Source organism: Ammospiza caudacuta, chromosome 11, assembly GCF_027887145.1.
Source record: "Ammospiza caudacuta isolate bAmmCau1 chromosome 11, bAmmCau1.pri, whole genome shotgun sequence".
Lineage (NCBI taxonomy): Eukaryota > Metazoa > Chordata > Aves > Passeriformes > Passerellidae > Ammospiza > Ammospiza caudacuta.
In genome coordinates, this window is record NC_080603.1 from 16,150,874 (window position 1) to 16,176,207 (window position 25,334).

Consider the following 25,334-nt stretch of genomic DNA (forward strand, 5'->3'; position numbering starts at 1 on the left):
CTATCCAGAGCAGATGTAGGATCACAGTAATTGCCTGTGTCACATCACATGTGTTTTGCTGCACAAGTTCTTAAATATCCTCCTAACTTATTGCCTTGTAAATTCAGCATTGAGTTACTGACTCAGCTTGTAAAAGCTTTAAATCTTAGCAGTGCAAAGCTCACTGTGGACATGGAAATTACTGTTATTAAGGATAATTGATATTAATACTCAAGCCAAGGCTTCTGTCCTCTTGCTGCAATAAGCACAGGCTTTTCTTTTTTGTCTATCAAGAATATTATAGGCTTGTACTTAAATTTGTCTGCAAATATGATACTCAGGTCACTCCTGTGTACCTTAAAACAATCCCAAGCAAACACAGAACCAGTGATCTGTGGCTCTGTGCTCTGTTATTCTAGGTGTCACTAACCTGCAAAGAGGTGAAGAGCTCTTCAGTGCAAGAAAGACAAAGAGCTACCTGAGGGTACAGCAAAGACCACAAAGATGATTTCGGGTCTGGAGCATCTCCCTTATGAGGAGAATTTGTGGAAGCTGGGCCTGCATAGTCTGGGGGAAAGTGAGAGGAAATCTCATAAATTAATATAAATATGTCAAAGGTGGGTGTCAAGAGGAAGGTGCCTCGCTTTTTTCAGTGGAGGAGGAGTGGCCATAAACTAAAACACAGGCAGGTCCACCTCAATATGAGGGAGAATTCCTTTCTATTGAGGGCAGCAGAGCCCTGGCAGAGCTGCCCAGGGAGGTCATGGAGCTCTCCCTCTCTGGAGATGTTCTCAAGCCACATGGATGGTTCCTGTGTCCCCTGCTCCAGGTAACCCTGCCTGGCAGGGGGGTTGGACTGGATGATCTCTGGAGTCCCTTCCAACCATAACAATTCTGTGATTCTGTGAAAGCAGTTTTAACAGACAATAGAAAGATTTCGTTCAGAACCATGCAAGATCTAACGACAAAAACCTCCAGACAAACCAACAGCAGCAAGAAATATGTCTTCAAAATTATGTTCTACTTTCCTAGGTTTCTCAATAGCTCCACTTATCCTATCTAGATTGTTTCTCTATTGATTCCAGATTAATGAATCATTAGGTACTACACTGGAAAGCTGTGACTGCAGTGGGTAGTAGATGGTATATGCACAAAAATGCTGCAGAGTTAAAAGCAATTCTTTGCTTTTAGAATCACAGGAATGATCAGAAAATTGAAAATTTAGTATTTAGAAGAATTTTTACATTTACACATAAGCATTAAAGCAATTGCTTCAGTCATGTGATTTACTACTGACAGGCAGCAAAGTCAGGCTCATTGAAGCAAACTGGAGGGTTCCATTCCAGCTGCCATTGTCTGGAGATTGGCAGAAAAATGCAAGGCAAACACAGCTGCTCCCTATGTAAGCACAGCCAGGGATGGCTGCTTTTGAGTGCCAGGGGGAATTCAATGCTTTTAATGCCTAATAACTGTCTCCTTGCTGGGGATTCAGAAGCTCTGAGGAACAGAGGAAACCTGGGGGTTAGTTCATTTCTACCCCAGGGTGTATGGAAGTGGGATAAGGACTATGCATCCATTGGGGAGAAATCATCAATAGAGTGGTTTTCTTTCCTCAGGACTTGTGACATTACTACACTAATAACTGGCAAGGCTTTGCAGATGCAGTGGCTACCTCAGTCATGCTTGAAGTGTGCAGAATTAATGCAGTTATACATACATGTCTGTGTGACAATTTGCTGGGCCAAACTGCAGTGTCTGAAGTAGCAGCCTGTGGCCAACAGCAGGCTGGCATGTGTGACAATGTGTAAAGAATAAAGTATTGCCAGGAGAAAGTTTTACAAAGGGAGCTTGCAAAGGCTGTGTCCCTGGTTTCCTGGAGGGAGGCTGACAAGGTGGAAGGGAAATAGCATGTTATGAGCTCAGTCTGAATGTTGTTGTCATATTTCTAGTTGTCATATTTCTAGTAGGTGTATGCTCATAGTGAGGTAAAGATCACCTTGCAAGAAGAAGCCTGAAACCATTTTGCATTTAATGAAAAGCTCTCTCAGATAATTGTCAAGCACTTCTACAGCTGGCTGTCAAAAGTAGATTCAGACAAAAAAATGCACTTGTCCCACTATTTTATTTCATGTCAGTGGTGTTCTGTTGGGAGAAAGTGTTTTTCTGTCAGCTGCTGTAACATCACGTTTTGACAACTCCAGGCAAACTTCCACCATGCCTCAGGTTTAACCTGAACAGCTTGTGTTCAGCATCTTGTAACCCCTCAGATGCCAGGGGTGGCTGTGGTGCTGTGAGCAGCTGCACAGTGCAGTTACTCCATGGTCACCTTCTCAATTCCAGTTTAATTAAAAACATCAACCCCATGACCATGTGCCACTTCCCCAGCCAGCAATGGCCTTGCTCAGCAGGACCATCAGGAATGTGAAATAACCACCTCTAGCAGCAGAGATCTTCAACTCCTATCTCTCAGTCCATTAAAAAGCTGGAGATGGGACAGATACTCAGATTTTATACTCTCTAGACCAGAGCTTCAGGTAGAAGAAACCTCAGGCTGAGCAGGGTTATCGCTGCTGTCATCAACCATCTGTTCTGCACTTGGGGAGCCCTTGCCATGCCTGGCTGCTCTGAAGGCTGCTGTGGTGATCACTGACACCTCAGCACCTCTGACAGAGCAGGCAAGGCAGAAAACAGCAGGATAAATATTCAGTTAGAGGACACCTAAGCCCTAAGGGGAGCAAAACCATGTCAAGGTTTGACAATTGGGATTAGGACATTTGACAAGTGTCAGGGACCCACCAGGCAGGTCTAATCCTGCCTCAGTGGAGCAATGGAAGCACAAACACTGCCAAGGCAGCTCATTGCTCTCTATTGCAGTTAATGGTGAATGTGACTATCTTTGGCAGGATGTCTGCTGGCCAAAGTCCAGCCTTGTTGAAGGGTTTCAGAACTCAAGTAAGGTTCCCTTTCTTTTTCTTCGGGAACCAAATGAATAATGTGTTTTCTTGAAGTGGGATTGTCCCATCTAGTGCTGCTCACAGCTGATCTTTCCCACCCTCCCTTTCTGCACAAGCCATCCCACTTTGCATCCTTTGCAGCTGCTTCTCTGCCAGTTCCCTTACAGGCACCCCTGTGCATCTGGAGTACCAGCACCCCTCACCCAGACAGAGCCACTGCCCCTCTCCAGCACAGCACAGAAAGCAGCACTAAATGAGGCTGAGAGAAAAACTCCAAGGCAGACCCCCACATTTACACATAGCCCCAACTCCAGCAACTCCTGCACGGTTGTTGGTGCTGTCCAGCAGCCTAACAGAGCTGAAAACAACCTGGCATAGTCTGAGGGTCTGACCCCAAAGATACTCCTCCAGGTCCCCCAGAGCAAAGCTTTCTCCCCCAAACATGGTTCTCACTAAGTATGGATATAGCATTTTAAGCATAAACAAGACATGACACCTTTCTGGAAGAACAAGAGTTCATTATTTATTAATTATGAGGTGGGAAAGATATTTGTCCACATTGTGAATGCCATGGATTTCAGGCTTTGAAAGTGATACATGCAGTGATATCACTGCTAGAACAGGAGGTGTCTGACCTCATCTTTCACCTCCCAAGCCCTCAGCCTGCACTGTTTGCTGGAGCAGATCAGGTGAGTTTGCTCACGGGGTCCTGCTGCCTGCTCTGAGCTCTGAGGTGCATGCAGTTGCAAGTGGGAGTGCACAGCTCTCAAACATGCTGACAAACCAAACTTAATTCCTCAGGAACTGCAGAAAATATAGAAGTCTGGGGGTTTGAATTGGGTTTGGCCCTCAAATTTCTGTGCTAGGATGTTAGGAGAGCTTTGTGCATGGTAGCTAATATTTCTCGATCAGGTAAAGAAGTGGAACCATGTGAAAGGGCAAAACATAATGGTCACCACAGAACAGATTTGCCTGCCTTAACTTTCAATCCAGATGCTGCAGACAGTCATGGAGCAGCCAGTAACAATGCCTTTTATCAAAATGCATGTGAAGATTATTACCTGTTTGTGTAGAAATGTGCTTGATTCCTGGAACTGTTGAGCAAATTGGTAATGTAAAAACAACAGCAGTTTAATGTGGGTGTTAAAATTGTAGCTGCAGAATCAAACAAAAGAAACAAACTGCTGTAGATGAAGGGTAGTTAAGTAGCTCTGCAATACCTTAAGGCAAAAATATTTGTCTATGGAATGTGAACTTCTTTCTACTCTTCTGAGAGAACCTAAACATAGATCCTAAACCCAGAAACCATCTGCAGCACTAAACCCACAGTACTGTAGCTGTAAGTAGGATTTGTGTTCTGTTTTGAGCAGGGAAGGTTGAGATCCTTCCTTTGCTGTGAACACCTGACTATTTCAGGCCTGATTCAGTTTGTTGGTACCATTCTGCTATTTTGGGTCATTGTTGCATCCTCACTGTTTATCAGTACATGGTTCTCACCATAGGTTTTTATCTTTATTGGTATCACTCAGCAGGGGAGAAAGGCCATACAGGGCTTCAAGTTGAAAAGGATCTGAAAAACTGTAAAATTACAGTCAGGGTAGAGATTGACTGTAGGGACACTGAGAGATGGAAAAAAGCCCCATGATACAACTTCACTTCTTCCAAAAGAAGAAAGGGAGCTAGAAGGGTCTGAGTGCTGCCTAGCTGGCTGGTGGAGGCCCAGGAAGAGGGTTTTCTGTAAAATGGGGCTTTGGGAGACCTGGAAAAAGAAACCCTTGAGAAAGAAGTCAGTGTATTAGGCAGGCGGAAGAGGGTAGTTAAGGAGAAACTGCTTGCACACCAAGCTATCCTCAAACAGATAAAAGACAATTTTAGGCAAGATGAGTTTGGATTTTTACATTTCAATAAGTCCTTGAATTTATTATCTCAGCAGTTGCTAGTAAGCGTTCATTACACTTGTGGCAAAAGCTGAAGAGTGACCAGGGACTCCATGCCTTGTTTGAACTCTTCCTAACAGCAACTCTGTTCTAGTATATATCTCCCTGCCTTTTGAAATTGGGCAAAAGAGACAGAACGAGCAATATTGCTGGAAGTTAAACCAATAGTGGCAATCAGACTACCACCACCAACAGCCCCAAAAGCAGCAGAGGCCAAAAGAGGAAGACCAACCACAGGAATACCAGCCGCAACCGCAAGACTGACAAATCCTACCCCAGCCGTCACTACAGAAGAAATGGAATTGATATTTTGAAGTGCTGCCTTGGCCTGTAAAGGGAAAGTAAAACAGAGGTTAGAAACATTATAAGCACTTATATTTACCCCCAGACATGATAACTGAGAAGAGGCAAAGATAATCAGGGTAATTGAATCTGGGTCAGACCAGCCCCATTATCAGAAGGGGCAGCAGCCAGGTTTGTCCCCCCAGGAGGTGGCACTCAGGGAGAGGGCACTGCCAGGGTGCAGCCAGAGCACAGGGACCCTGCAGGGCCAGGGGCTCTGGGGAGGCAGCGCTGCTTTGGAGCCCACGGCTGGCACTGGGCTGTGCCCTGCAGGCTGCAGGCTGTGTCCCAGTGCCCGGCTCACAGCCAGCAGCCAGGAGCTGCTCTGGGAGGCACCCAGGGCTCACCCCTGGTACTCACCTGCTCAGAGACCCCATCTCCATAGCGCAGCATGGTCACAAAGTGCTCACAGTTCTTGAGGAACAAACGATATGGCAGCTCCTTGTCAATATATGGCACAGCACGCCGGATGATCTTCTCCATCGGGAAAGGAGTGCGGTAACAATCATACTTGTTGTTGACACACCATGTATCATTTCCGGCCACCATCTCCAGCTCCTCCTTACTCACTATGGCTCTTCTGAGAAATACAGATCCACTGCTGGGTGACGTGGATGTGTCTCCTTGAACTGGGGAAGGTAGGGAAGAGATAAGGTACATAGGCAGACCCTCTCTGCCCCTCCCCAAAACCAGAGATGGCTTTTAGACAGCTCCTGAAAAGCTCATCTACACACTCAGAGTCCACAAGGAGCAGCCTATGGAGGTAGAATGGGCTCCTGGAGCACCACAACACCCCCTCTGCACCCCCAGGCAGCACCAGCCTTACCATTTGTCACATGGATGACATGTCCTTTCCCCAGGTAGAGGGCCCAGTGCTCATAAGATCCTCGTTTGATCTCGATCAGATCCCCAGGGTTGGGGAAGTCCTTGTCTTCCGCCCTATTAAGAACGTGCATTTCTCCACATAACAAAGCCCTCAGCTGGAAAACACATAGTAAACATTCAGCAATAAATTTAGTTTACTTTTTGAGAAAGTTAAGCTTAAAACCAGTTTTTCCATAGAAAGAGCCAGTAGAACATGGCTGATAATAGCAGGATGGTAGAAGGCCTGCACCAGTCCTCAGCAAAGCACTGAAGGGGACATGGCAATATAAGGAAAGCAAAATTTTGCTTTCCAGTGCTGGCAGACTATCGCAAAACTCATCACAGACAAAAAGTAAAAGCACATGTGACAAACAGGCCAATGTTTCTGAGAATCACCTAGAATGATGATATGCATCACTTGGTATTTCTTAGTGGCATGGCAGGGAGAAGCAAGGCCAGAAAGCTGAACTTGCACACAAAGTTATATTCATAGAAAAGAAGATTCTAGGCATGATGAGCTTGAGTTTTTACATTTTATTAAAGCTTTCATTTTATACTTTCTATAAGGGTGGCAAGAGCAGGGCAGAGACTCCTTGCAGCCAGAGAATCTCTGTTTTTCTCTGAGCTTTTCCTGATGGCCCATCAGTGCTCTCTTTCTCTCTGGACTTCAGCCCCAGCAAGCTCACCCACACAGTGAAGGCAACAGCACAGATCCTACTGCAAGCATGCAAACAATTGCTATCTTGGCAGGTAAAGGGAAAGTAAAACTGAGGCTGGAAACACAAATAGCACTTTCATTTAGCCCCAGGAATGGTAATGGAGAAAAAGCAGGGATATTCAGGGTAAATAAATCAGTGAGAGGCACGGGCCTCATTATCAGAAGGGGCAGCAGCCAGGTTTGTCCCCCCAGGAGGTGGCACCCCAGGAGAGGGCACTGCCAGGGTGCAGCCAGAGCACAGGGACCCTGCAGGGCCAGGGGCTCTGGGGAGGCAGCGCTGCTTTGGAGCCCACGCCTGGCACTGGGCTGTGCCCTGCAGGCTGCAGGCTGTGTCCCAGTGCCCGGCTCACAGCCAGCAGCCAGGAGCTGCTCTGGGAGGCACCCAGGGCTCACCCTGTGACACTCACCTGGTCTGAGATTGCCTCTCCATAGCGGAGTTTTTTCACAAAGCGCTCACAGTTGCTACCAAACCCATGATATGTGAAATCCTTGTTAATATAATTTTTAGCACGACAAATTATCTCCTCTGCTGGGAGAGGACAGTGGTACTGATCAGACTCGTTATTGACACACCATGCATTCTTTTGCACCACCTCCTCCAGGCGCTGCTTTTTCACCTTTCTGATGAATACTGGCACAGTGTGCATTCCCGCCTTAAGGAGTTGTTTTCCTGCAAATAGAAGGGAGGAGATAAAACAAGCAGACAGGCCCTCTCTGGCCTCTGCAAGACCTCAGATGGGTTTCCTCTGCTCCTGTAAAGGACAGCAACACACAGAGGGCTCACCACCAGCCCATGGAGAGAGACAGGGCTCTGGGAGCACCCGAGAAGGACCCTGCACCTTCCAAGTCTGCAATACCCTTACCTACAGGTGTCAGATTGATGACATATCCATTCCCCATGTACAGGGCCCAGTGCTTATGACGTGGCCGGTCGATCTCGATCAGGTCGCCGGGCTGGGGTTTGCAATTGTCCTGTCCCATGCCGGGCTGGCGCAGTGGGGCGGTGCAGGTGCAGCCGGGCTGGCTGAGCGCAGGGCAGAGCGCAGCGGGCAGGCGAGGGCTGTGCAGGGGCAGCTGGCGGGAGCGCAGGCACGGAGGGTGTCAGCGGCGGGCGCCGAGGGCAGCGGCTGCCGGAGCGGGGCCGGGCCGGAGCCGGCTCGGGGCCGCTGCCGCCCGCCGGCGCAGGGCGAGGCAGCGAAGGGCGCCGCTCGCAGGCAGCGCATCCGCCCGGGGCCGGGCCGGGCCGGGCGGGCGTCCGGCTGCTGCCGCCGTGCCCGGCTGCCCCCGCCCGCCCGCCCGCCCGCCCGCCGTGCCCGCGCTCCCCTCCCGGCCGCGCTCCGCTCGGGGCTCCGCCGGGGCCGGCCCGGGCCCGCTCCGCTGCCGGGACGCGGCTCCCCGGGGCTGCCCGCGCTGCCCGGCCGGGCCCGGGCCCTGCGGCACCTGCGGCCGCCCGGCAGAGCCTGCAGGGGCCGCGTCCTGCTGGGAACGCCCGCTCGCATCCCCCGAGCCCCGCTCACCTCAGCACCTGTCCCGCTGCTGCCGTGGCCGCGCTCCCGGCCCGCTACTCCCAGTAAAAACAGGTTTTTTAGAGGAAATTGCGTTATCGCTGTCGGTCACTGCCCTTCCTGGCCCCGCAGCTGCACGTCTGGTACCACCCATCCCGTGCAGCGGGAGGTCTCCTTATCTTAGGGTAGTGCCTGTGCCGCTGCTGCCTTGCTCTCTCGCGGCCCGCTGCTCCCATTATAAACTCATGGCAGAAGAAATTGCGTGAATCCTGCCGGGCTCACTGCTAGCACCGCTCTGGAGCCGGCCCGTTCCATCACACTCGACCCCTACTCCAAAGAGGGTTCCGCTTCCAGTCTTGGTGCCAAAGAACTCCTGTTGATTGGAAAATCTCATCTTGTACCTGAGGAAGCCGAACTACCTCCTCATTGCAGTGAGCCTCTGTCCCCAGATGATCCTCCTGTCCAGTGATGGGCAACAGCACTATCCCTGTCATTCCACAGGACATCTCCTGGCAGAACAACCACCCCTGAATGCTGTTTAAAACCTGCCTTGGGTACTGTGAAAAATACATTCACTCTTTAGTGAAAAGTTACAAGATTTATAAAGGACAACAGGAGAAAAGGACCATACAGCAAAGGTTATTATGGCCGGGTGCATCTTGGCACTCAGCCAAGAGCGCACTGTGAGCTTTGGGAATATCCCTTGAATACCTTTTCTCTTTACATCAGCCTGTTGCATATTTATAGACCCTTATACATATCCATAAACTAGTTTACATATTCCATAAAATATTTTACATGGCCCCTCCTTGGGTCCTCTTTATTAGAGCATGCATGTTTCTTGGCTGTGGTTTTGGCTCCTTCTCTTTATCATTTCCATTTTAGGCTTTGCTCCACACTGTCTTCAGACTGTGAGTGTTGATAGCTGGCTTATCTGTACCAAGTGTCCTCATCCTATGTTAATTGGATTTTATCTCATCCAAGCAGGCATTTTAACACCCATATAGCTATTTCACTAATATGTCTAAGTTTAATTAACAAGAGAAATAAAAAGTATATCTTTATAACAAAGTTATTTTGACATCACACATATAAAATCCAGTTTAACATTTGCAAAAGGCCAATATTATAATATGTATTTTTAACAGGTACCAGTCAAACAGTTGATGCCACAAATGGCAGAGGATGCTGCAGAGGGATTTGAAAAAGGCCCCATACAAATGCCCAAGACTGTGCAGCAAAAAGCCTAGATGAGTGCGGAGGCCCTGGAGGGGCTTCTCTTAAGGTACACCCCATTAGCTCCTTCCCCTGTTCTTATGCCTGAACATAGGTATTCCTGAGGCTCTCCTTCCCTTTTCCCTGATTGGGCTTCACCTTGATACTGTCCAGAGACCAAGGTCAGCCGGGAGTCCCCTGGGGAGAGAGTGGGACCTTGGGGGGTGTGGGTCTGAGGGCAGAACATCTCCCTGTGTGGCTGAATTAAACATCTATGGATATTATGCAAAAGCCTTTTTTGCTTCTTTACCCTGGACTTTACCAACAGCAATTCAGGCTGCAACAAATGGTACCCTAAACATGGGGCCTCCAGATTAGTCTGAGACCTCTTCTCCTGGAAAACATCTGCCCTAGACCACCCCGAGAATTTTCTTACCCCAGTGTGGTGAGTTTGAAATTTTAGTTCCTTCCTCCTTGTACTCTCAGGTGTTGGGAAGAGACTGGGCTAAGATGGAGACAACACTCACCCATGCACAACAAGAAGTTTACCTCTACCTTGAAAAGTCCTTTCTTCAAGAAAATTTTTTCTTTTCAGAGGAGGAGTTAAAGTATTTTGTACAGTGGTTATTTAAGCATTTTCCTTATATTTTCCGGAACTTAGTCCTAACCGATGAATTCTTGGAAGTACTTTGGGAAAGGTCAAAAACTAACACAGAATTCCGTCCTTTATTTAGTATGATGATGAAATGCGTTGTGAATCTTGAGGATGAACACCATCTAAAAATCCCTCCTCCGCGTTCCTCTCTTTGTTCCCCTGCATCCCCTCCCTTGTCACAAGGAAAGACTCCCCCAGGTTCTGTACTCCCCTTGCCCAAGATGCTGGAGACCGCATGGCAGGGGCCGTGGGGTCTCCCCTTCCGCGCTCTGCTCCCCGCGCCTCCTCCCACGGACGTGTTCACCCCGATTGCTGTAGCACCGTGAGACGCGCTAGGGACGGTAATATTAAGCCGTATCCCCTCGCACAGGGCTGCGCCGCTCCGTGCCCCGCCGTGGCTCTCCCCCCGCGGAAAGCCGCGGCCGCCGCGCCGGCGCTCAGCAAGGCCAGGGCGAGCCGGCCGCCGCTCGCTGTCCAGCGCTCCTTCGGGCCGAGGGCGGGCGAGGGAACCGGCGGGCCCGGGGCGCCGCTCCCACAGGGCAGGCGGACAGCCCCGCCGGGGGATGGCTCAGAACCGCAGCCCTGGCAGCGAAACCGCCGCTCCCCGCCCACCGCCACCGCTCTGAGAGCCCCGCACCGGCAATGCCCGCGGACACCAGCTGAGACAGACCCCGGGAGGGGGCCGAGCCTGAGCGCCGGAGCGGAACGCACTTCGCTCGGCAGCGCACCAGCAACACGTCCGGCAACACCAACACCAACCCACTGGCACAGGTAAAAAAGTCCTTGCCATGAACGTTTTGGGAACAGTAAGACGGTTCAATGTAAAAAACAAATACGGTCTCATAACCTGGAATGATAACAAAGATGTGTTTGTTCATCAGACTGCTATAAAAAGGAATAATCCCAAGAAACACCTCCACAGTCTGGGAGATGGAGAAATTGTGGAATTTAATATAATACAAGGAAGAAAAGGCCCCCAAGCAGCCGATGTGACAGGACCTGGTGGAGTTCCAGTGCAAGGTAGCAAACATGCACCAAACTACAAACCTTCAAAATATTATCCACGCCATAGAAGTCCTCCACACACCTACCAAAGAAATAGAACCCAAAACCAGCAACCATCAAGCCCCAGCAACAGCCTAAAAGCAAGAAGAGCACAGAACACAGGTGAGCTGTCCTGAATCCAAAAGCCCATGTCGATAATGAAAGAACCTTCCAGTCCAGTAAGTCCCACTTCTTCTAATACCCTTCCCCAATTCCTGTGGCCTTCCTGCCCCCCTCTCTCTTTCCCCTTTTCCACTCCATTGTCCTATTACCCCTTTTTTATGTTCCCACAAATTCCTACCACCCTTTCCCCTCTCCCATGGTCTCCCTCCACTAATCCCTGTCCCCAGAGTTCCTTTGTAATACCAGAGGGAGCATGATTAGAAGGGAAAGAAAGGAAAGTTTCCCTAAAGTAACCATTTTTTCTTAAAGTAATGATTTCTTTTTGGAGTTTCCAACAGGCACACCACCACCTACACTGCCTTGTGCAGAGTCTATCACAGCTGACCACTTTACCACAGGAGACAGAGAAACAGCCCCTGCTGAAGAAATCTTCTCCTGACACAGTTTCCTGAAGAACTGTGCCAAGAAAACCCCACATCTATCCTGCCAGCTCTAAGACACTCCAAAAAATCTGTTTGGACATTGGGGACTTGGAACTGTTTGCATTTTGAAAATTGTCTTATAGGTGCTTTTGAATGTGTTTGCCATTTTGAGTTAATTCAGTTGATCCTTCAGAAAAGCTTTCTTAATAATATGAAAAACAGGGAGTTGTGGAGGCCCTGGAGGGGCTTCTGCTAAGTTACACCCCATTGGCTCCTTCCCCTGTTCCTATGCCTGAACATAGGTGTTCCTGAGGCTCTCCCTCCCTTTTCCCTGATTGGGCTTCACCTTGATACTGCCAGGAAAGCAAGGTCAGCCAGGAGGCCCCTGGGGAGAGAGTGGGACCTTGGGGGGCGTGGTCTGAGAGCAGAACATCTCCCTGTGTGGCTGAATTAAACATCTATGGATACTATGCAAAAGCCTTTTTTGCTTCTTCACCCCAGACTTTACTAGCAGCAATTTAGTCTGCAACAGATTAGATTTATGTGAACCCACCTGCAAACACAATAAAGAGAGTGAGACCCTACAGCCAGGCTCTGAGCTGCACGATGCTGCAGCTTCAGCCCAAGTTTTCATCTTCTGATGTGAACCAGATTCACATGGCTGACATCCCTACAAAAGCCCCTCCTTTTAGGGAGGGGCTGCATCTGTCCTGGCTGTGCCTCAGAGCACATACATTGATATTTTTTTCAGCTTTTGCGAAAATAACAGCCTTGACTGTACTCATGGTCAGCTGTAAAACCACCTAAATGGTATAGCTGCAAAATAAGTTTTGATTGCATTTCCAGGAATCCAAGAAGGAGTTTCAGTTTCAGTTTGGTTACATCATGTTTTCCTGTATTAAAACTAAAAAAATATTGGGAAGGATATAATAACAAAGGAGAGCGGAAAAACAACAGGAATTCATGGCTTGATTATTTCAAGCATAGAAAAACTAATGTTTAACAAAAGCAAAGAATTATTTAATTTTTTTTCTCAAGCCACAAGTTTTTCCCTTCAACTCTTCGGATTCCCTCCCTGATGGGGCTTCCAGGGCACTGAGTGAGCAAGTGGCGCCTGGTGCTTTGCTGCTTTCTGGAGTTAAACCTGGACAATCTGTTCAGAGCAGACAAAACCAGCCAGGCTCTCACACACAGCTCTTCTGCTCTCACCTGTCCCTGCAGGCCAGGCAGTTGCCTGTAACAAAAGCAGCACAGACTCTGTGTCTCACAGGTGGGATGCAGCTCACCTGCTTCCAAACACTCCAGGCAGATGCTCCAGGTAAAGGACAATCAAGCACACTCAGCCTGAAGAGTTTTCTTCCAAGACCATGCACACAGCAGCTTTGTGACAAGGCAATGGTGTGGCTCAGTGCATTGGGAGATGAAGCACAGGTGCTGCACAGCTCATTCTGCACATCCCTCAGCCCCAGCACTGCAGGGACCCTGGCTTTGCCTTCCTTCTGGCTGGGGAAAGATTGATCTGGTGCTTTAGAATGCTTATGAATGCACAGGAATAAATATCTGGTCACTACAATGACAATGCCCACAACTCTGAGGGTCAATGTCCCCTTGATACTTTATTAATTCTTTAAGCACCTCAGTGTTTTGGCAGCTCAAAGAGCAGAATCCTAGAAGGAGTTGAGAAGAGGATGAAAAGGGATCATAAAAATCACCTGGCAGGCTTGTTCTGGTCCAAGTTCAACAATCACTGCACATACAGTGGTGAAGTTGGAAATTTTGATGGCACAGTGGAAGAAAAAGCTGATTGAGAAAAAGTCAGCTGGGGTTTTTCTGTCAGACGTCCCCACACTGGGACTCTGCTGCTGCTGCCTAAGAGAGTCAGATGAGCCAGGGAAAGGAACGCTTTGCAGGCAGGGAAAAACTGAGCAAAACACCATTGCTCCAAAATCAGAATGCTCCTGCAAAACACAGGAGGATACAGCCTGTAAGACCTGCCCTTGCTTCCCATCTCCCCAGCTCCCAGGAGCCGCTCAGTTTGGGCAGCACAAGCTGCCTAAGGTTTCAAGACGCAGCACATTCCCTGCCTGTCCTTTTGCAGACCTGGCAGCCAGGGCTTTCCCACTCTTACGGGTTTAGGCTTCTAGGGGAATTTTTCCCATTGCCATGGTGAAGACCCTGGGAGTAGGAGAGGATGACTGCGTGGAGATGGATGGCAGGTGAATGAGCCCTGTAAGGGAAGGGGCTGATATCCCTGGCACATCAACGGAATGGTTTGGGGAGGGGAATGGGGGTTTTGGCAGTTTAGTGGCTGTTGGTGCTGTCCTGCGCTCGGGGGAATCGGAGCCGTCTTGCGGTGCCGCGGGCAGGGCTGCGCTCTGTGCCGGGACTGGGCTGCGCCGTGAGCCGGCCCCGCTGTGTCTGTGTCCGTGTGCGGGTGTCCGTGTGTTTGTGTCCGTGTGCGGGTGTCCGTGTGTTTGTGTCCGTGTGTCGGTGTCCGTGTGTCGGTGTCCGTGTGTCGGTGTCTGTGTGCGGTTCAGCACCGCGCTGTGGCGGTGGCTGCTCGGTGTACCTGCCCCACCCTGTGTGGGTGTCGGTGTCTGTGTGCCGGCCCCACCCTTTGTCGATGTCTGTGTGCCGTCCCACCCTGTGTCGGTGTTGGTGTGTTGGTGTCCGTGTGTCGGTGTCCGTGTGTCGGTGTCGGTGTGCCGTCCCGCCCTGTGTCGGTGTCCGTGTGTCGGTGTCTGTGTGCCGGCCCCGCCCTGTGTCCGTGTGTCGGTGTCCGTGTGTCGTCCCGCGCTGTGGCGGTGGCTGCTCGCTGTGTCGCTGTGTCGCTGTGTCGCTCCCAGCCGGTGCCGCCGCCGCCGCTCCCTCGCGGGTTCCCCGCGGCTCCCCCGGCCCCGCAGCCCCGGCACAGCCGCCCCGCAGGGACAGCGGCGCTCCGCGGGTTGCGGCTCCGCGGATGGAGCTCTTGGCCGCGCTGGGCTGAACTTTTTCTAGTGAAAAACTGATCCATCTTCCCTTATTTCTGCCTGCAAGTCCCGTACTTTCGAAGTCCTAATCCTCTGGAAGGAGGGGGTCTTCTTTCTCTTCCGGGAAGGTCCCAGCCTTTTTTAGCCGACTTCTATCTTTTGTACCAGAACACAAAAACACCAAGACTCAGCCGGTAAAACCTCAGAAGTCCTTTTTATTGCAGTGATACAATAAACGAGCCTCGATGAACTAGATTATCAAATCAGGAAGAAAAGTCTGCACCAGTGCTCAGCAAAGCACTCGAGGGGAGGTGTGTGGGATGGGGAAAGAATGGATAACTTGCTTGCAATTTCTCCCAGATTACCACAAAAACCATCACACACAATAAAATAAAAACTCATGAGGCAAGCAGGATGGACCTGCTGAGGATCACCTTGAATGGTGACAATCTGGACTTGCTATTCCTTACTGGGATGGCAGGGAGAAACAAGGCTGAATTTTTAAACTTGCAAACAAAGCTATGCTCAAATAGAAAAATGAGAATTTCAGGGAAATATGAGTGCAGATTTCAGACATTTTATGAAGGGTTATTTAATGTTTAAAGCAAGGGTGGCATAGTTGCTAGGAAGCCTTGATGGTGTTTTGCCCTGTTTTTTGTAGTTTTTCTAAGCCTTCTGATGTTTACCTTCTTGTAACGAACTTTGTCTAGCACTTCATGCCAATAACTTATTGTTCTGCATTCTTTAATGGAGGAGGAGAAATTTGACGGACACTTGGTTTGTCCAGTGTCATTGGAATGTCACTTTTGGAAATTTATAAAAGTTGGAGTCAGAAATTAAACACCATCTTTTTACCTTGGAGAGTTGCGTGTACGCATCGTTTTATTTCGTGTCCCATAGCGACAATGGTGTGTGTAGCAAAAGCTGAGCCGTGACCACTGTGGCCAGGAGCTCTCCCTGCCTTGCTCTGAGCTCTTCTTGGCAGCCCATCAGTGGTATGACCGCTTGGATTTGCCCCCGGAAAACGCCATCCGAACAACACCAGAAACACCAGCAACAACAGCAGCACCAGCAGCAGTAGCAGCACCAACAACAGGAAAAATAATTGCAAGGGGAGCCAATCCTAGAGTTGCAATACCACCAAAAGCTGCTTTTCTGGCCTATAAAAGGGAAAGCAAAACACAGGCTGGAAACATCATGACCACTTATATTTACACACCAACACTGACCCCCTCAAAATGATAATATAGAAAAGGCAGGGAAAATGGGGGTTAATAAATCAGCAGGAGCCATGTGCCCCATTATCAGAAGGGGCAGCAGCCAGGTTTGTCCCCCCAGGAGGTGGCACCCCGGGAGAGGGCACTGCCAGGGTGCAGCCAGAGCACAGGGACCCTGCAGGGCCAGGGGCTCTGGGGAGGCAGCGCTGCTTTGGAGCCCACGGCTGGCACTGGGCTGTGCCCTGCAGGCTGCAGGCTGTGTCCCAGTGCCCGGCTCACAGCCAGCAGCCAGGAGCTGCTCTGGGAGGCGCCCAGGGCTCACCCCGTGACACTCACCTGGCGAGAGACTCCTTTTCCATAGCGGAGCTCGGTCACAAAGTGCTCACAGTTGTCAGTAAGCGCATTATATGGCACCTCCCTGTCAATCCATTGCTCAGCATCATGGATGATCTCCTTCACGGGCCGAGGAGTGCGTTTGCGGTCATACTTGTTGTTGACACGCCATCTGTTTTTTCCCACCACTTCCTCCAGGCGCTGCTTCTTCACCTTGCCTCTTGTGGCACCTATTGAAGAGCTGCTAAGCCAAAGGGATGAGGATTCGTCATCTGCAGAAGCCAAGGAGGAGATAAAGCAGTCAGGCAGACCGTCTCTGGCCCCTCCAGGACCTCAGATGGGTTTCCTCTGCTCCTGGAAAAGACAGCTACACACAGACTCCACCATCCACAGCCCATGGAGAGAGACAGGGCTCCTGGGGCATCCCAACACCCATTTTGCACCTCGCCAGGCTGCAACAGCCTTACCTACAGATGTGAGGTGGATGACATATCCATCTCCCACGTAGAGGGCCCAGTGCTGGTAAAATGGTCGGAATATCTCGATCAGGTCCCCGGGCTGGGGTTTGCAATTCTTCTGTCCCATGCCGGGCTGGCGCAGTGGGGCGGTGCAGGTGCAGCCGGGCTGGCTGAGCGCAGGGCAGAGCGCAGCGGGCAGGCGAGGGCTGTGCAGGGGCAGCTGGCGGGAGCGCAGGCACGGAGGGTGTCAGCGGCGGGCGCCGAGGGCAGCGGCTGCCGGAGCGGGGCCGGGCCGGAGCCGGCTCGGGGCCGCTGCCGCCCGCCGGCGCAGGGCGAGGCAGCGAAGGGCGCCGCTCGCAGGCAGCGCATCCGCCCGGGGCCGGGCCGGGCCGGGCGGGCGTCCGGCTGCTGCCGCCGTGCCCGGCTGCCCCCGCCCGCCCGCCCGCCCGCCCGCCGTGCCCGCGCTCCCCTCCCGGCCGCGCTCCGCTCGGGGCTCCGCCGGGGCCGGCCCGGGCCCGCTCCGCTGCCGGGACGCGGCTCCCCGGGGCTGCCCGCGCTGCCCGGCCGGGCCCGGGCCCTGCGGCACCTGCGGCCGCCCGGCAGAGCCTGCAGGGGCCGCGTCCTGCTGGGAACGCCCTCTCGCATCCCCCGAGCCCCGCTCACCTCAGCGCCTGTCCCGCTGCTGCCGCGGCCGGGCTCCCGGACCGCTACTCCCAGTAAAAACAGGTTTTTTAGAGGAAATTGCGTTATCGCTCTGAGGTCACTGCCCTTCCTGGCCCCGCAGCTGCACGTCTGGTACCACCCATCCCGTGCTGCAGGAGGGCTCCACTCCCTAGGGTAGTGCCAAATACAGCCGTCGAGTTGAAAATGTCATCTTGGTATCGAGGAAGTGGGGCCACCACCTCATTATGGGGAGACTCTATCCCTAAGTCATCATCCCATCCTCCCATCCTCCAGTGATGGGACAGCCCTGACCCTGCACTCTGTCACTCTGCTGGATGAATTTTTCTCCAGAACAACAACCACTGGATCATGATTAAAGCTGCCTTGGGTACCAGTCTATCAGCTGCTACCAAAAATGGCAGAGGATGCTGCAGAGGGATCCCAAATGGCCTCAGGTAAAAACCAAAGACTTTGCAGCAGAAAGCTGATGGATTAGATTTATGTTAGCCCCCCCACAAACATAGACAAGGGGACCAGGGTGAACAAGGCTGGGGCTTCCCTGGCCTGCACTGAATCAGCCCAGGTTTTCATCCTCTGGTGTGCACCACATTCAGATGCTTGAAATGTCTACAAAAGCCCTTCTGTTTAGGGCTGGCTCTGCCCCTGCCCCTGCCCACACCCAAGGATATTTCTCTCCAGCCTTGGGAAAAGAACAGCCTTGACTCTGTTCCATGGCAAACGCAGGTCTTGGGCCTTGCCAACAGTTCCTACAAAGGCTCAAAATGCAGCAATTGATGGATTCTGCTGCTCCTCCTCACACTCTCACCTTATGGTTTGGGCTGTGTTCCACCAAATTCTGTCATTGCACCCACCAGGTTCCAAGAAAAGGCGGCCCATAATGAACAACATCACCCTGACTGCAAAGAGAAGCACAGTACAGCTACAAACTTCTGCAGTTTGGGAAATCTTGCAGCTTTCAAGATGAACAATACAATTCCCCAGACTAACTAATGCCAGTTCACACTACAACACTCTCGCCTTCCAGTGTGAAGTAGAGATGTGAGAGGTTCGTATGCTGCCCTCACATGGTGCTCATTTGTCAGGGTGTGCAGAGAGAATGCTCTGAGAGCAGAAAGGCTACTCAGGTTACTGTATAACATAAATAGTTTGCCCATGAAAGAAGTTTCAATTGCATTTCCAGGAATTGAAAAACTAATTTCATTTTCAGTTTCATTATGATGTGTTGTCCTGTATTAAAGCCAATGTCTTACTCACATGTCATAATGAACAAAAATAAAAAGAAAGATCAACTTTGTTATTTTGACAGTGGTAAAACCCCAGCTTAGAAAAGCAGTGAATTAATTCCTTCCTTTGCGTTCCTCTAATGGAGAACCTTTGGTTACCTACTAAACCATCTTTTTCTCAAGCCACAACTTTTTCACTTCATCTCTTCGGATTCCCTCCCTGATGGGGCTGCCAGGGCAGTGACTGAGTGAGTGGCACCCGGTGCTTTGCAGCTGGCTGGGGTTAAATCTGGACAACCTGTTCAGAGCAGACAAAACCAACCAGCCTCTCACACACAGCTCTTCTGCTCTCACCTGTCCCTGCAGGCCAGGCAGTTGCCTGCAACAAAAGCAGCACAGACTCTGTGTCTCACAGGTGGGATGCAGCTCACCTGCTTCCAAACACTCCAGGCAGATGCTCCAGGTAAAGGACAATCAAGCACACTTAGCCTGAAGAGTTTTCTTCCAAGACCATGCACACAGCAGCTTTGTGACAAGGCAATGGTGTGGCTCAGTGCAATGGGAGATGAAGCACAGGTGCTGCACAGCTCATTCTGCACATCCCTCAGCCCCAGCACTGCAGGGACCCTGGCTTTGCCTTCCTGCTGGCTGGGGGAAGGTTGATCTGGTGCTTTAGAATGCTTATGAATGCACAGGAATCAACATTTGGTCACTGGAGAGAGAATGGCCACAGGTCCGAGGGTCAATGGCTCTTGGCTGCCTTTGTAATTCTTTAAGCCCGTCAGTACCTTTTGGCAGCTCAAAGAGCAGAATCCTAGAATGGGTGGAGAGTTGCAAGAGATCATAAAAATCACCTAGCAGGCTTATTCATGTTCAAGGCCAACAATCACTGCACTTACAGGGATGAAGTGGGAAAGTTTGATGGCACGGGGTAAGAAAGAGTTGATTGAGAGAAAGGCACCTGGGGTTTTTCTGTCAGACGTCCCCACACTGGGACTCTGCTGCTGCCAAAGGGAGTCAGAAGAGCCTGGGAAAGGAAAAGTTTGTAGGCAGGGAAAAACTGAGCAAAACACCAAAATCAGAATGCCCCTATAAAACACAGGAGGATACAGCCTGTAAGACCTGCCCTTGCTTCCCATCTCCCCAGCTCCCAGGAGCTGCTCAGTTTGGGCAGCACAAGCTGCCTAAGGTTTCAAGACACAGCACATTCCCTGCCTGTCCTTTTGCAGACCTGGCAGCCAGGGCTTTCCCACTCTTACGGGTTTAGGCTTCTAGGGGAATTTTTCCCCTTGTCCTGGTCAAGACTCTGGGAGTAGGAGAGGATGACTGCGTGGAGATGGATGGCAGGTGAATGAGCCCTGTAAGGGAAGGGGCTGATATCCCTGGCACATCAACGGAATGGTTTGGGGAGGGGAATGGGGGTTTTGGCAGTTTAGTGGCTGTTGGTGCTGTCCTGCGCTCGGGGGAATCGGAGCCGTCTTGCGGTGCCGCGGGCAGGGCTGCGCTCTGTGCCGGGACTGGGCTGCGCCGTGAGCCGGCCCCGCTGTGTCTGTGTCCGTGTGCGGGTGTCCGTGTGTTTGTGTCCGTGTATCTGTGTCCGTATGTCGGTGTCCGTGTGTCGGTGTCTGTATGCGGTTCAGCACCGCGCTGTGGCGGTGGCTGCTCGGTGTACCTGCCCCACCCTGTGTGGGTGTCGGTGTCTGTGTGCCGGCCCCACGCTGTGTCCGTGTGTCGGTGTCCGTGTGCCGTCCCGCGCTGTGGCGGTGGCTGCTCGCTGTGTCGCTGTGTCGCTGTGTCGCTCCCAGCCGGTGCCGCCGCCGCCGCTCCCTTGCGGGTTCCCCGCGGCTCCCCCGGCCCCGCAGCCCCGGCACAGCCGCCCCGCAGGGACAGCGGCGCTCCGCGGGTTGCGGCTCCGCGGATGGAGCTCTTGGCCGCGCTGGGCTGAACTTTTTCTAGTGAAAAATTCTGATTCATCTTCCCTCATTTCTGCTTGAAAGTCCCGTACTTTCGAAGTCCTAATCCCCTGGAGGAGGGGTCTTCTTTCTCTTCCAGGAAGGTTCCTGCCTTCTTTAGCAGACTTCTATCTTTTGTACCAGAACACCAAGACTCAGCCGGTAAAACCTCAGCAGTCCTTTTTATTGCAGTGATACACAAAATGAGCCCCTAGGATCTAGATGATCAAATCAGGAGGAAAAGTCTGCACCAGTGCTCGGCAAAGCACTCGAGGGGAGGTGTGTGGGATGGGAAAGAATGGATAAAACTTGCTTGCAGTTTCTCCCAGATTACCACAAAAACCATCACACGCAATAAAATAAAAACTCATGTTGCAAGCAGGCTTGAGCTGCTGAGGATCACCTTGAATGGTGACAATTTTGACTTGCTATTCCTTACTGGGATGGCAGGGAGAAGCAAGGCTGAATTTTTAAACTTGCAAACAAAGCTATGCTCAAATAGAAAAATGAGAATTTCAAGGAAATATGAGTGCAGATTTCAGGCATTTTATGAAGGCTTATTTAATGTTTACAGCAAGGGTGGCATAGTTGCTAGGAAGCCTTGATGGTGTTTTGCCCTGTTTTTTGTAGTTTTTCTAAGCCTTCTGATGTTAACATTCTTGTAACGGACTTTCTCCAGCACTTCATGCCAATAAATTATTGTTCTGCATTCTTTAATGGAGTCGGGAAATTTGATGGACTGTTGGTTTGTCCAGTGTCAGTGGAATGTCACTTTTGGAAATCTATAAAAGTTGGCGTCAGAAATTAAACATCCTCTTTTTTACCTTGGAGAGTTGCGTGTACGCATCGTTTTATTTCGTGTCCCATAGCGACAATGGTGTGTGTAGCAAAAGCTGAGCCGTGACCACTGTGGCCAGGAGCTCTCCCTGCCTTGCTCTGAGCTCTTCCTGTCAGCCCATCAGTGGTATGACCCCTTGGATTTGCCCTAGGACAATGCCCTCTGAACAACAGCAGAAACACCAGCACCAGCAGCAGCAACAGCAGCAACAGCAGGAAAAGCAGCAGCAAAGGGAGCCAATCCCAGAGCCACAACACCACGAACAAATGCTTTTCTGACCTATAAAAGGGAAAGCAAAACACAGGCTCGAAACATGATGAGCACTTATATTTGTACACCAACCCTGCCTCCCTCAACACGATAATATAGAAAAGACAGGGATAATGAAGGTTAATAAATCACTGAGAGCCTTGTGCCCCATTATCAGAAGGGGCAGCAGCCAGGTTTGTCCCCCCAGGAGGTGGCACCCCAGGAGAGGGCACTGCCAGGGTGCAGCCAGAGCACAGGGACCCTGCAGGGCCAGGGGCTCTGGGGAGGCAGCGCTGCTTTGGAGCCCACGGCTGGCACTGGGCTGTGCCCTGCAGGCTGCAGGCTGTGTCCCAGTGCCCGGCTCACAGCCAGCAGCCAGGAGCTGCTCTGGGAGGCGCCCAGGGCTCACCCCGTGACACTCACCTGGCGAGAGACTCCTTTTCCATAGCGGAGCTCGGTCACAAAGTGCTCACAGTTGTCGGTAAGCGCATCATATGTCACCTCCTCATCAATCCGTTCCTCAGCCTCCCGGATGATCTGGTTCACCGGGCGAGGAGTGCGTTTGCGGTCATACTTGTTGTTGACACGCCATCTATGATTTCCCACCACCTCCTTCAGGCGCTGCTTCTTCACCTTGGCTGTTGTGGCACCTATTGAAGAGCTGCTAAGCCAAAGGGATGAGGATTCGTCATCTGCGGAAGCCAAGGAGGAGATAAGGCAGTCAGGCAGACCGTCTCTGGCCCGTCCAGGACATCAGATGGGTTTCCTCTGCTCCTGGAAAAGACAGCTACACACAGACTCCACCATCCACAGCCCATGGAGAGAGACAGGGCTCCTGGGGCATCCCAACACCCATTTTGCACCTCGCCAGGCTGCAACAGCCTTACCTACAGATGTGAGGTGGATGACATATCCATCTCCCACGTAGAGGGCCCAGTGCTGGTAAAATGGTCGGAATATTTCGATCAGGTCGCCGGGCTGGGGTTTGCAATTCTTCTGTCCCATGCCGGGCTGGCGCAGTGGGGCGGTGCAGGTGCAGCCGGGCTGGCTGAGCGCAGGGCAGAGCGCAGCGGGCAGGCGAGGGCTGTGCAGGGGCAGCTGGCGGGAGCGCAGGCACGGAGGGTGTCAGCGGCGGGCGCCGAGGGCAGCGGCTGCCGGAGCGGGGCCGGGCCGGAGCCGGCTCGGGGCCGCTGCCGCCCGCCGGCGCAGGGCGAGGCAGCGAAGGGCGCCGCTCGCAGGCAGCGCATCCGCCCGGGGCCGGGCCGGGCCGGGCGGGCGTCCGGCTGCTGCCGCCGTGCCCGGCTGCCCCCGCCCGCCCGCCCGCCGTGCCCGCGCTCCCCTCCCGGCCGCGCTCCGCTCGGGGCTCCGCCGGGGCCGGCCCGGGCCCGCTCCGCTGCCGGGACGCGGCTCCCCGGGGCTGCCCGCGCTGCCCGGCCGGGCCCGGGCCCTGCGGCACCTGCGGCCGCCCGACAGAGCCTGCAGGGGCCGCGTCCTGCTGGGAACGCCCGCTCGCATCCCCCGAGCCCCGCTCACCTCAGCACCTGTCCCGCTGCTGCCGCGGCCGGGCTCCCGGACCGCTTTAAAGATGGGAAAATTGCGCAATCGCTGGGCGGTCACTGCCCTTCTTGGCCCCGCAGCTGCACGTCTGGCACCACCCATCCCGTGCAGCGGCAAGGCTCCGCTCCCTAGTGTAGTGCCAAATACAGCCGTCGAGTTGAAAATGTCATCTTGGTATCGAGGAAGTGTGGCCACCACCTCATTATGGGGAGACTCTATCCTTAAGTCATCCTTCCATCCAGTGATGGGACAGCCCTGACCCTGCACTCTGTAACTCTGCTGGATGCATTTTCCTCCAGAACAACAAACACGGGATCATGATTTAAACCTGCCTTGGGTACCAGTCTATCAGCTGCTACCAAAAATGGCAGAGGATGTTGCAGAGAGATCCCAAATGGCCTCAGGTAAACACCAAAGACTTTGCAGAAAATGCTGATGGATTTGATTTATGTTAACCCCCCCACAAACACAGACAAGGGGACCAGGTTACACAATGCAGCGGCTCCTTTGGTTTACACTGAATCAGCCCAGGTTTTCATCCTCTGATGTGCACCACATTCAGATGCTTGAAATGTCTACAAAAGCCCTTCCGTTTAGGGAAAGGCTGTGCCCCTGCCCACAACCAAGGACATTTCTCTCTGGTCTTGGGAAAAAAACAGCCTGGACTATTCCATGGCAACTGAGGATCTTGGGCCTTGCCAACAGCTGCTACAAAGGCTCAAAATGCAGCAATTGCTGGATTTTGCTGCTCCTCCTCACACTCTCACCAAATCCTTCAGGTAGTGTTTCACCAAATCCTGTCAATGCGTTCACCAGGCTCCAAGGAAAGGCAGCCCTTAATCCCATAATATGCAGCATCGTCCTGACTGCAAAGACAAGCATGGTACATCTGCAAACTTCTTCATTCTGTGAAATGCTGCAGCTTTCAAGAAGAACAATACAATTCCCCAGATAAAATAATGCCAGTTCTTTTGTATTCCAGGATGAAGCAGAGATGTAAGAGGTCCATATGCTGCCCTCACACAGCTCTCCCTTGTCAGGGTGGGCAGAGAGAATGCTCTGAGAGCAGAAAGCTTTCCCAGGTTACTGTATAATCTAAATAGTTTGCCCATGAAATGCCATTTCCAGGAATTAAAAAACAAACTTCATTTTTAGTTTCATTATGATGTGTTCTCCTGAATTAAAGCCAATGTCTTTACTCAGAAATCATACTGAAGGGCAGAAAAAAAAAATAATGCTTGACTTGGTTATTTTGAGCATGGTAAAACTGTTGTTTGGAAAAGCAGTGAATTAATTAATTCCTTTGCAGTCCTCTAATGGAGAGCTTTGGGTTAACCTACTAAACCATCTTTTTCTCAAGCCACAATTTTTTCCCTTCATCTCTTCTGATTCCCTCCCTGATGGGGCTGCCAGGGCAGTGAGTGAGCAAGGGGCACCCGGTGCTTTGCTGCTGGCTGGGATTAAACCCGGACAACCTGTTCAAAGCAGACAAAACCAACCAGCCTCTCACACACAGCTCTTCTGCTCTCACCTGTCCCTGCAGGCCAGGCAGTTGCCTGCAACAAAAGCAGCACAGACTCTGTGTCTCACAGGTGGGATGCAGCTCACCTGCTTCCAAACACTCCAGGCAGATGCTCCAGGTAAAGGACAATCAAGCACACTTAGCCTGAAGAGTTTTCTTCCAAGACCAGGCACACATCAACTTTGTGACAAGGCAATGGTGTGGCTCAGTGCATTGGGAGATGAAGCACAGGTGCTGCACAGCTCATTCTGCACATCCCTCAGCCCCAGCACTGCAGGGACCCTGGCTTTGCCTTCCTGCTGGCTGGGGGAAGATTGATCTGGTGCTGGGACTGTGAATGCATTGGAATCAACATTTGGTCACTGAAGTGACCTTGCCCCAGCTCTGGCAGGCAAAGTCCCCTTGCTGCCCTTGCAATTCTTTAAGCCTCAGTGTTTTTTTGGAAACTGAAAGAGCAGAATCCTAGAATGGGTTGGGTTGGAAGGGACGATAAAAAATCCCCTGGCATGCTTATTCAGGTCCAATGCCAGCAACCACTGCACTTACAGGATGATGGGAGAAAACTTCAATGGCA

At 51.7% G+C, this 25,334-nt stretch overlaps 2 protein-coding genes across 4 annotated transcripts; both read right to left on the reverse strand.

The window, feature by feature from the left end:
- Positions 1-4,818: 4,818 nt before the first annotated feature.
- LOC131562452 (uncharacterized) lies at positions 4,819-8,397 on the reverse strand. Of its 2 annotated transcripts, XM_058812188.1 has the most exons (6): positions 8,312-8,397; positions 7,658-7,868; positions 7,202-7,464; positions 6,039-6,192; positions 5,573-5,841; positions 4,819-5,198 (listed from the first exon to the last, which is right to left on the reverse strand). In XM_058812188.1, exons 2-6 carry the CDS (start codon positions 7,773-7,775, stop codon positions 4,944-4,946), a joined length of 1,059 nt encoding a protein of 352 aa, XP_058668171.1. In that variant the 5' UTR covers positions 7,776-7,868; positions 8,312-8,397; the 3' UTR covers positions 4,819-4,943. The 2 variants fall into 2 exon arrangements, with proteins under 2 accessions (XP_058668171.1, XP_058668172.1); XM_058812189.1 differs by lacking the exon at positions 8,312-8,397 and having other exon boundaries at positions 5,573-5,835; positions 7,658-7,950.
- A 6,525-nt stretch (positions 8,398-14,922) lies between these two features.
- Positions 14,923-22,844, reverse strand: LOC131562454 (phospholipase A and acyltransferase 4-like). Of its 2 annotated transcripts, none has more exons than XM_058812190.1 (5): positions 22,569-22,844; positions 22,105-22,373; positions 16,745-16,955; positions 16,281-16,549; positions 14,923-15,887 (listed from the first exon to the last, which is right to left on the reverse strand). In XM_058812190.1, the coding sequence occupies exons 1-5, from the start codon at positions 22,684-22,686 to the stop codon at positions 15,717-15,719; spliced, it is 1,038 nt and encodes a 345-aa protein (XP_058668173.1). In that variant the 5' UTR covers positions 22,687-22,844; the 3' UTR covers positions 14,923-15,716. The 2 variants fall into 2 exon arrangements, with proteins under 2 accessions (XP_058668173.1, XP_058668174.1); XM_058812191.1 differs by lacking the exons at positions 22,105-22,373; positions 22,569-22,844 and adding exons at positions 17,399-17,567; positions 18,225-18,302.
- Positions 22,845-25,334: the final 2,490 nt, after the last annotated feature.

What these genes read in the sequence shown, in the direction of transcription:
- LOC131562452 (XM_058812188.1), bottom strand. Translation starts at nt 7,775, where the DNA reads ATGGGACAGGACAATTGCAAACCCCAGCCCGGCGACCTGATCGAGATC. An exon ending in GAGAGGCAATCTCAGACCAG is followed by an intron (nt 6,193 to 7,201) that starts GTGAGTGTCACA and finishes TGTGTTTTCCAG; the next exon opens with CTGAGGGCTTTGTTATGTGG. An exon ending in GAGATGGGGTCTCTGAGCAG is followed by an intron (nt 5,199 to 5,572) that starts GTGAGTACCAGG and finishes TTCCCTTTACAG; the next exon opens with GCCAAGGCAGCACTTCAAAA.
- LOC131562454 (XM_058812190.1), bottom strand. Translation starts at nt 22,686, where the DNA reads ATGGGACAGAAGAATTGCAAACCCCAGCCCGGCGACCTGATCGAAATA. An exon ending in GAAAAGGAGTCTCTCGCCAG is followed by an intron (nt 16,956 to 22,104) that starts GTGAGTGTCACG and finishes CGCTCCCGCCAG; the next exon opens with CTGCCCCTGCACAGCCCTCG. An exon ending in CATCCACCTCACATCTGTAG is followed by an intron (nt 16,550 to 16,744) that starts GTAAGGCTGTTG and finishes TGGCTTCTGCAG; the next exon opens with ATGACGAATCCTCATCCCTT.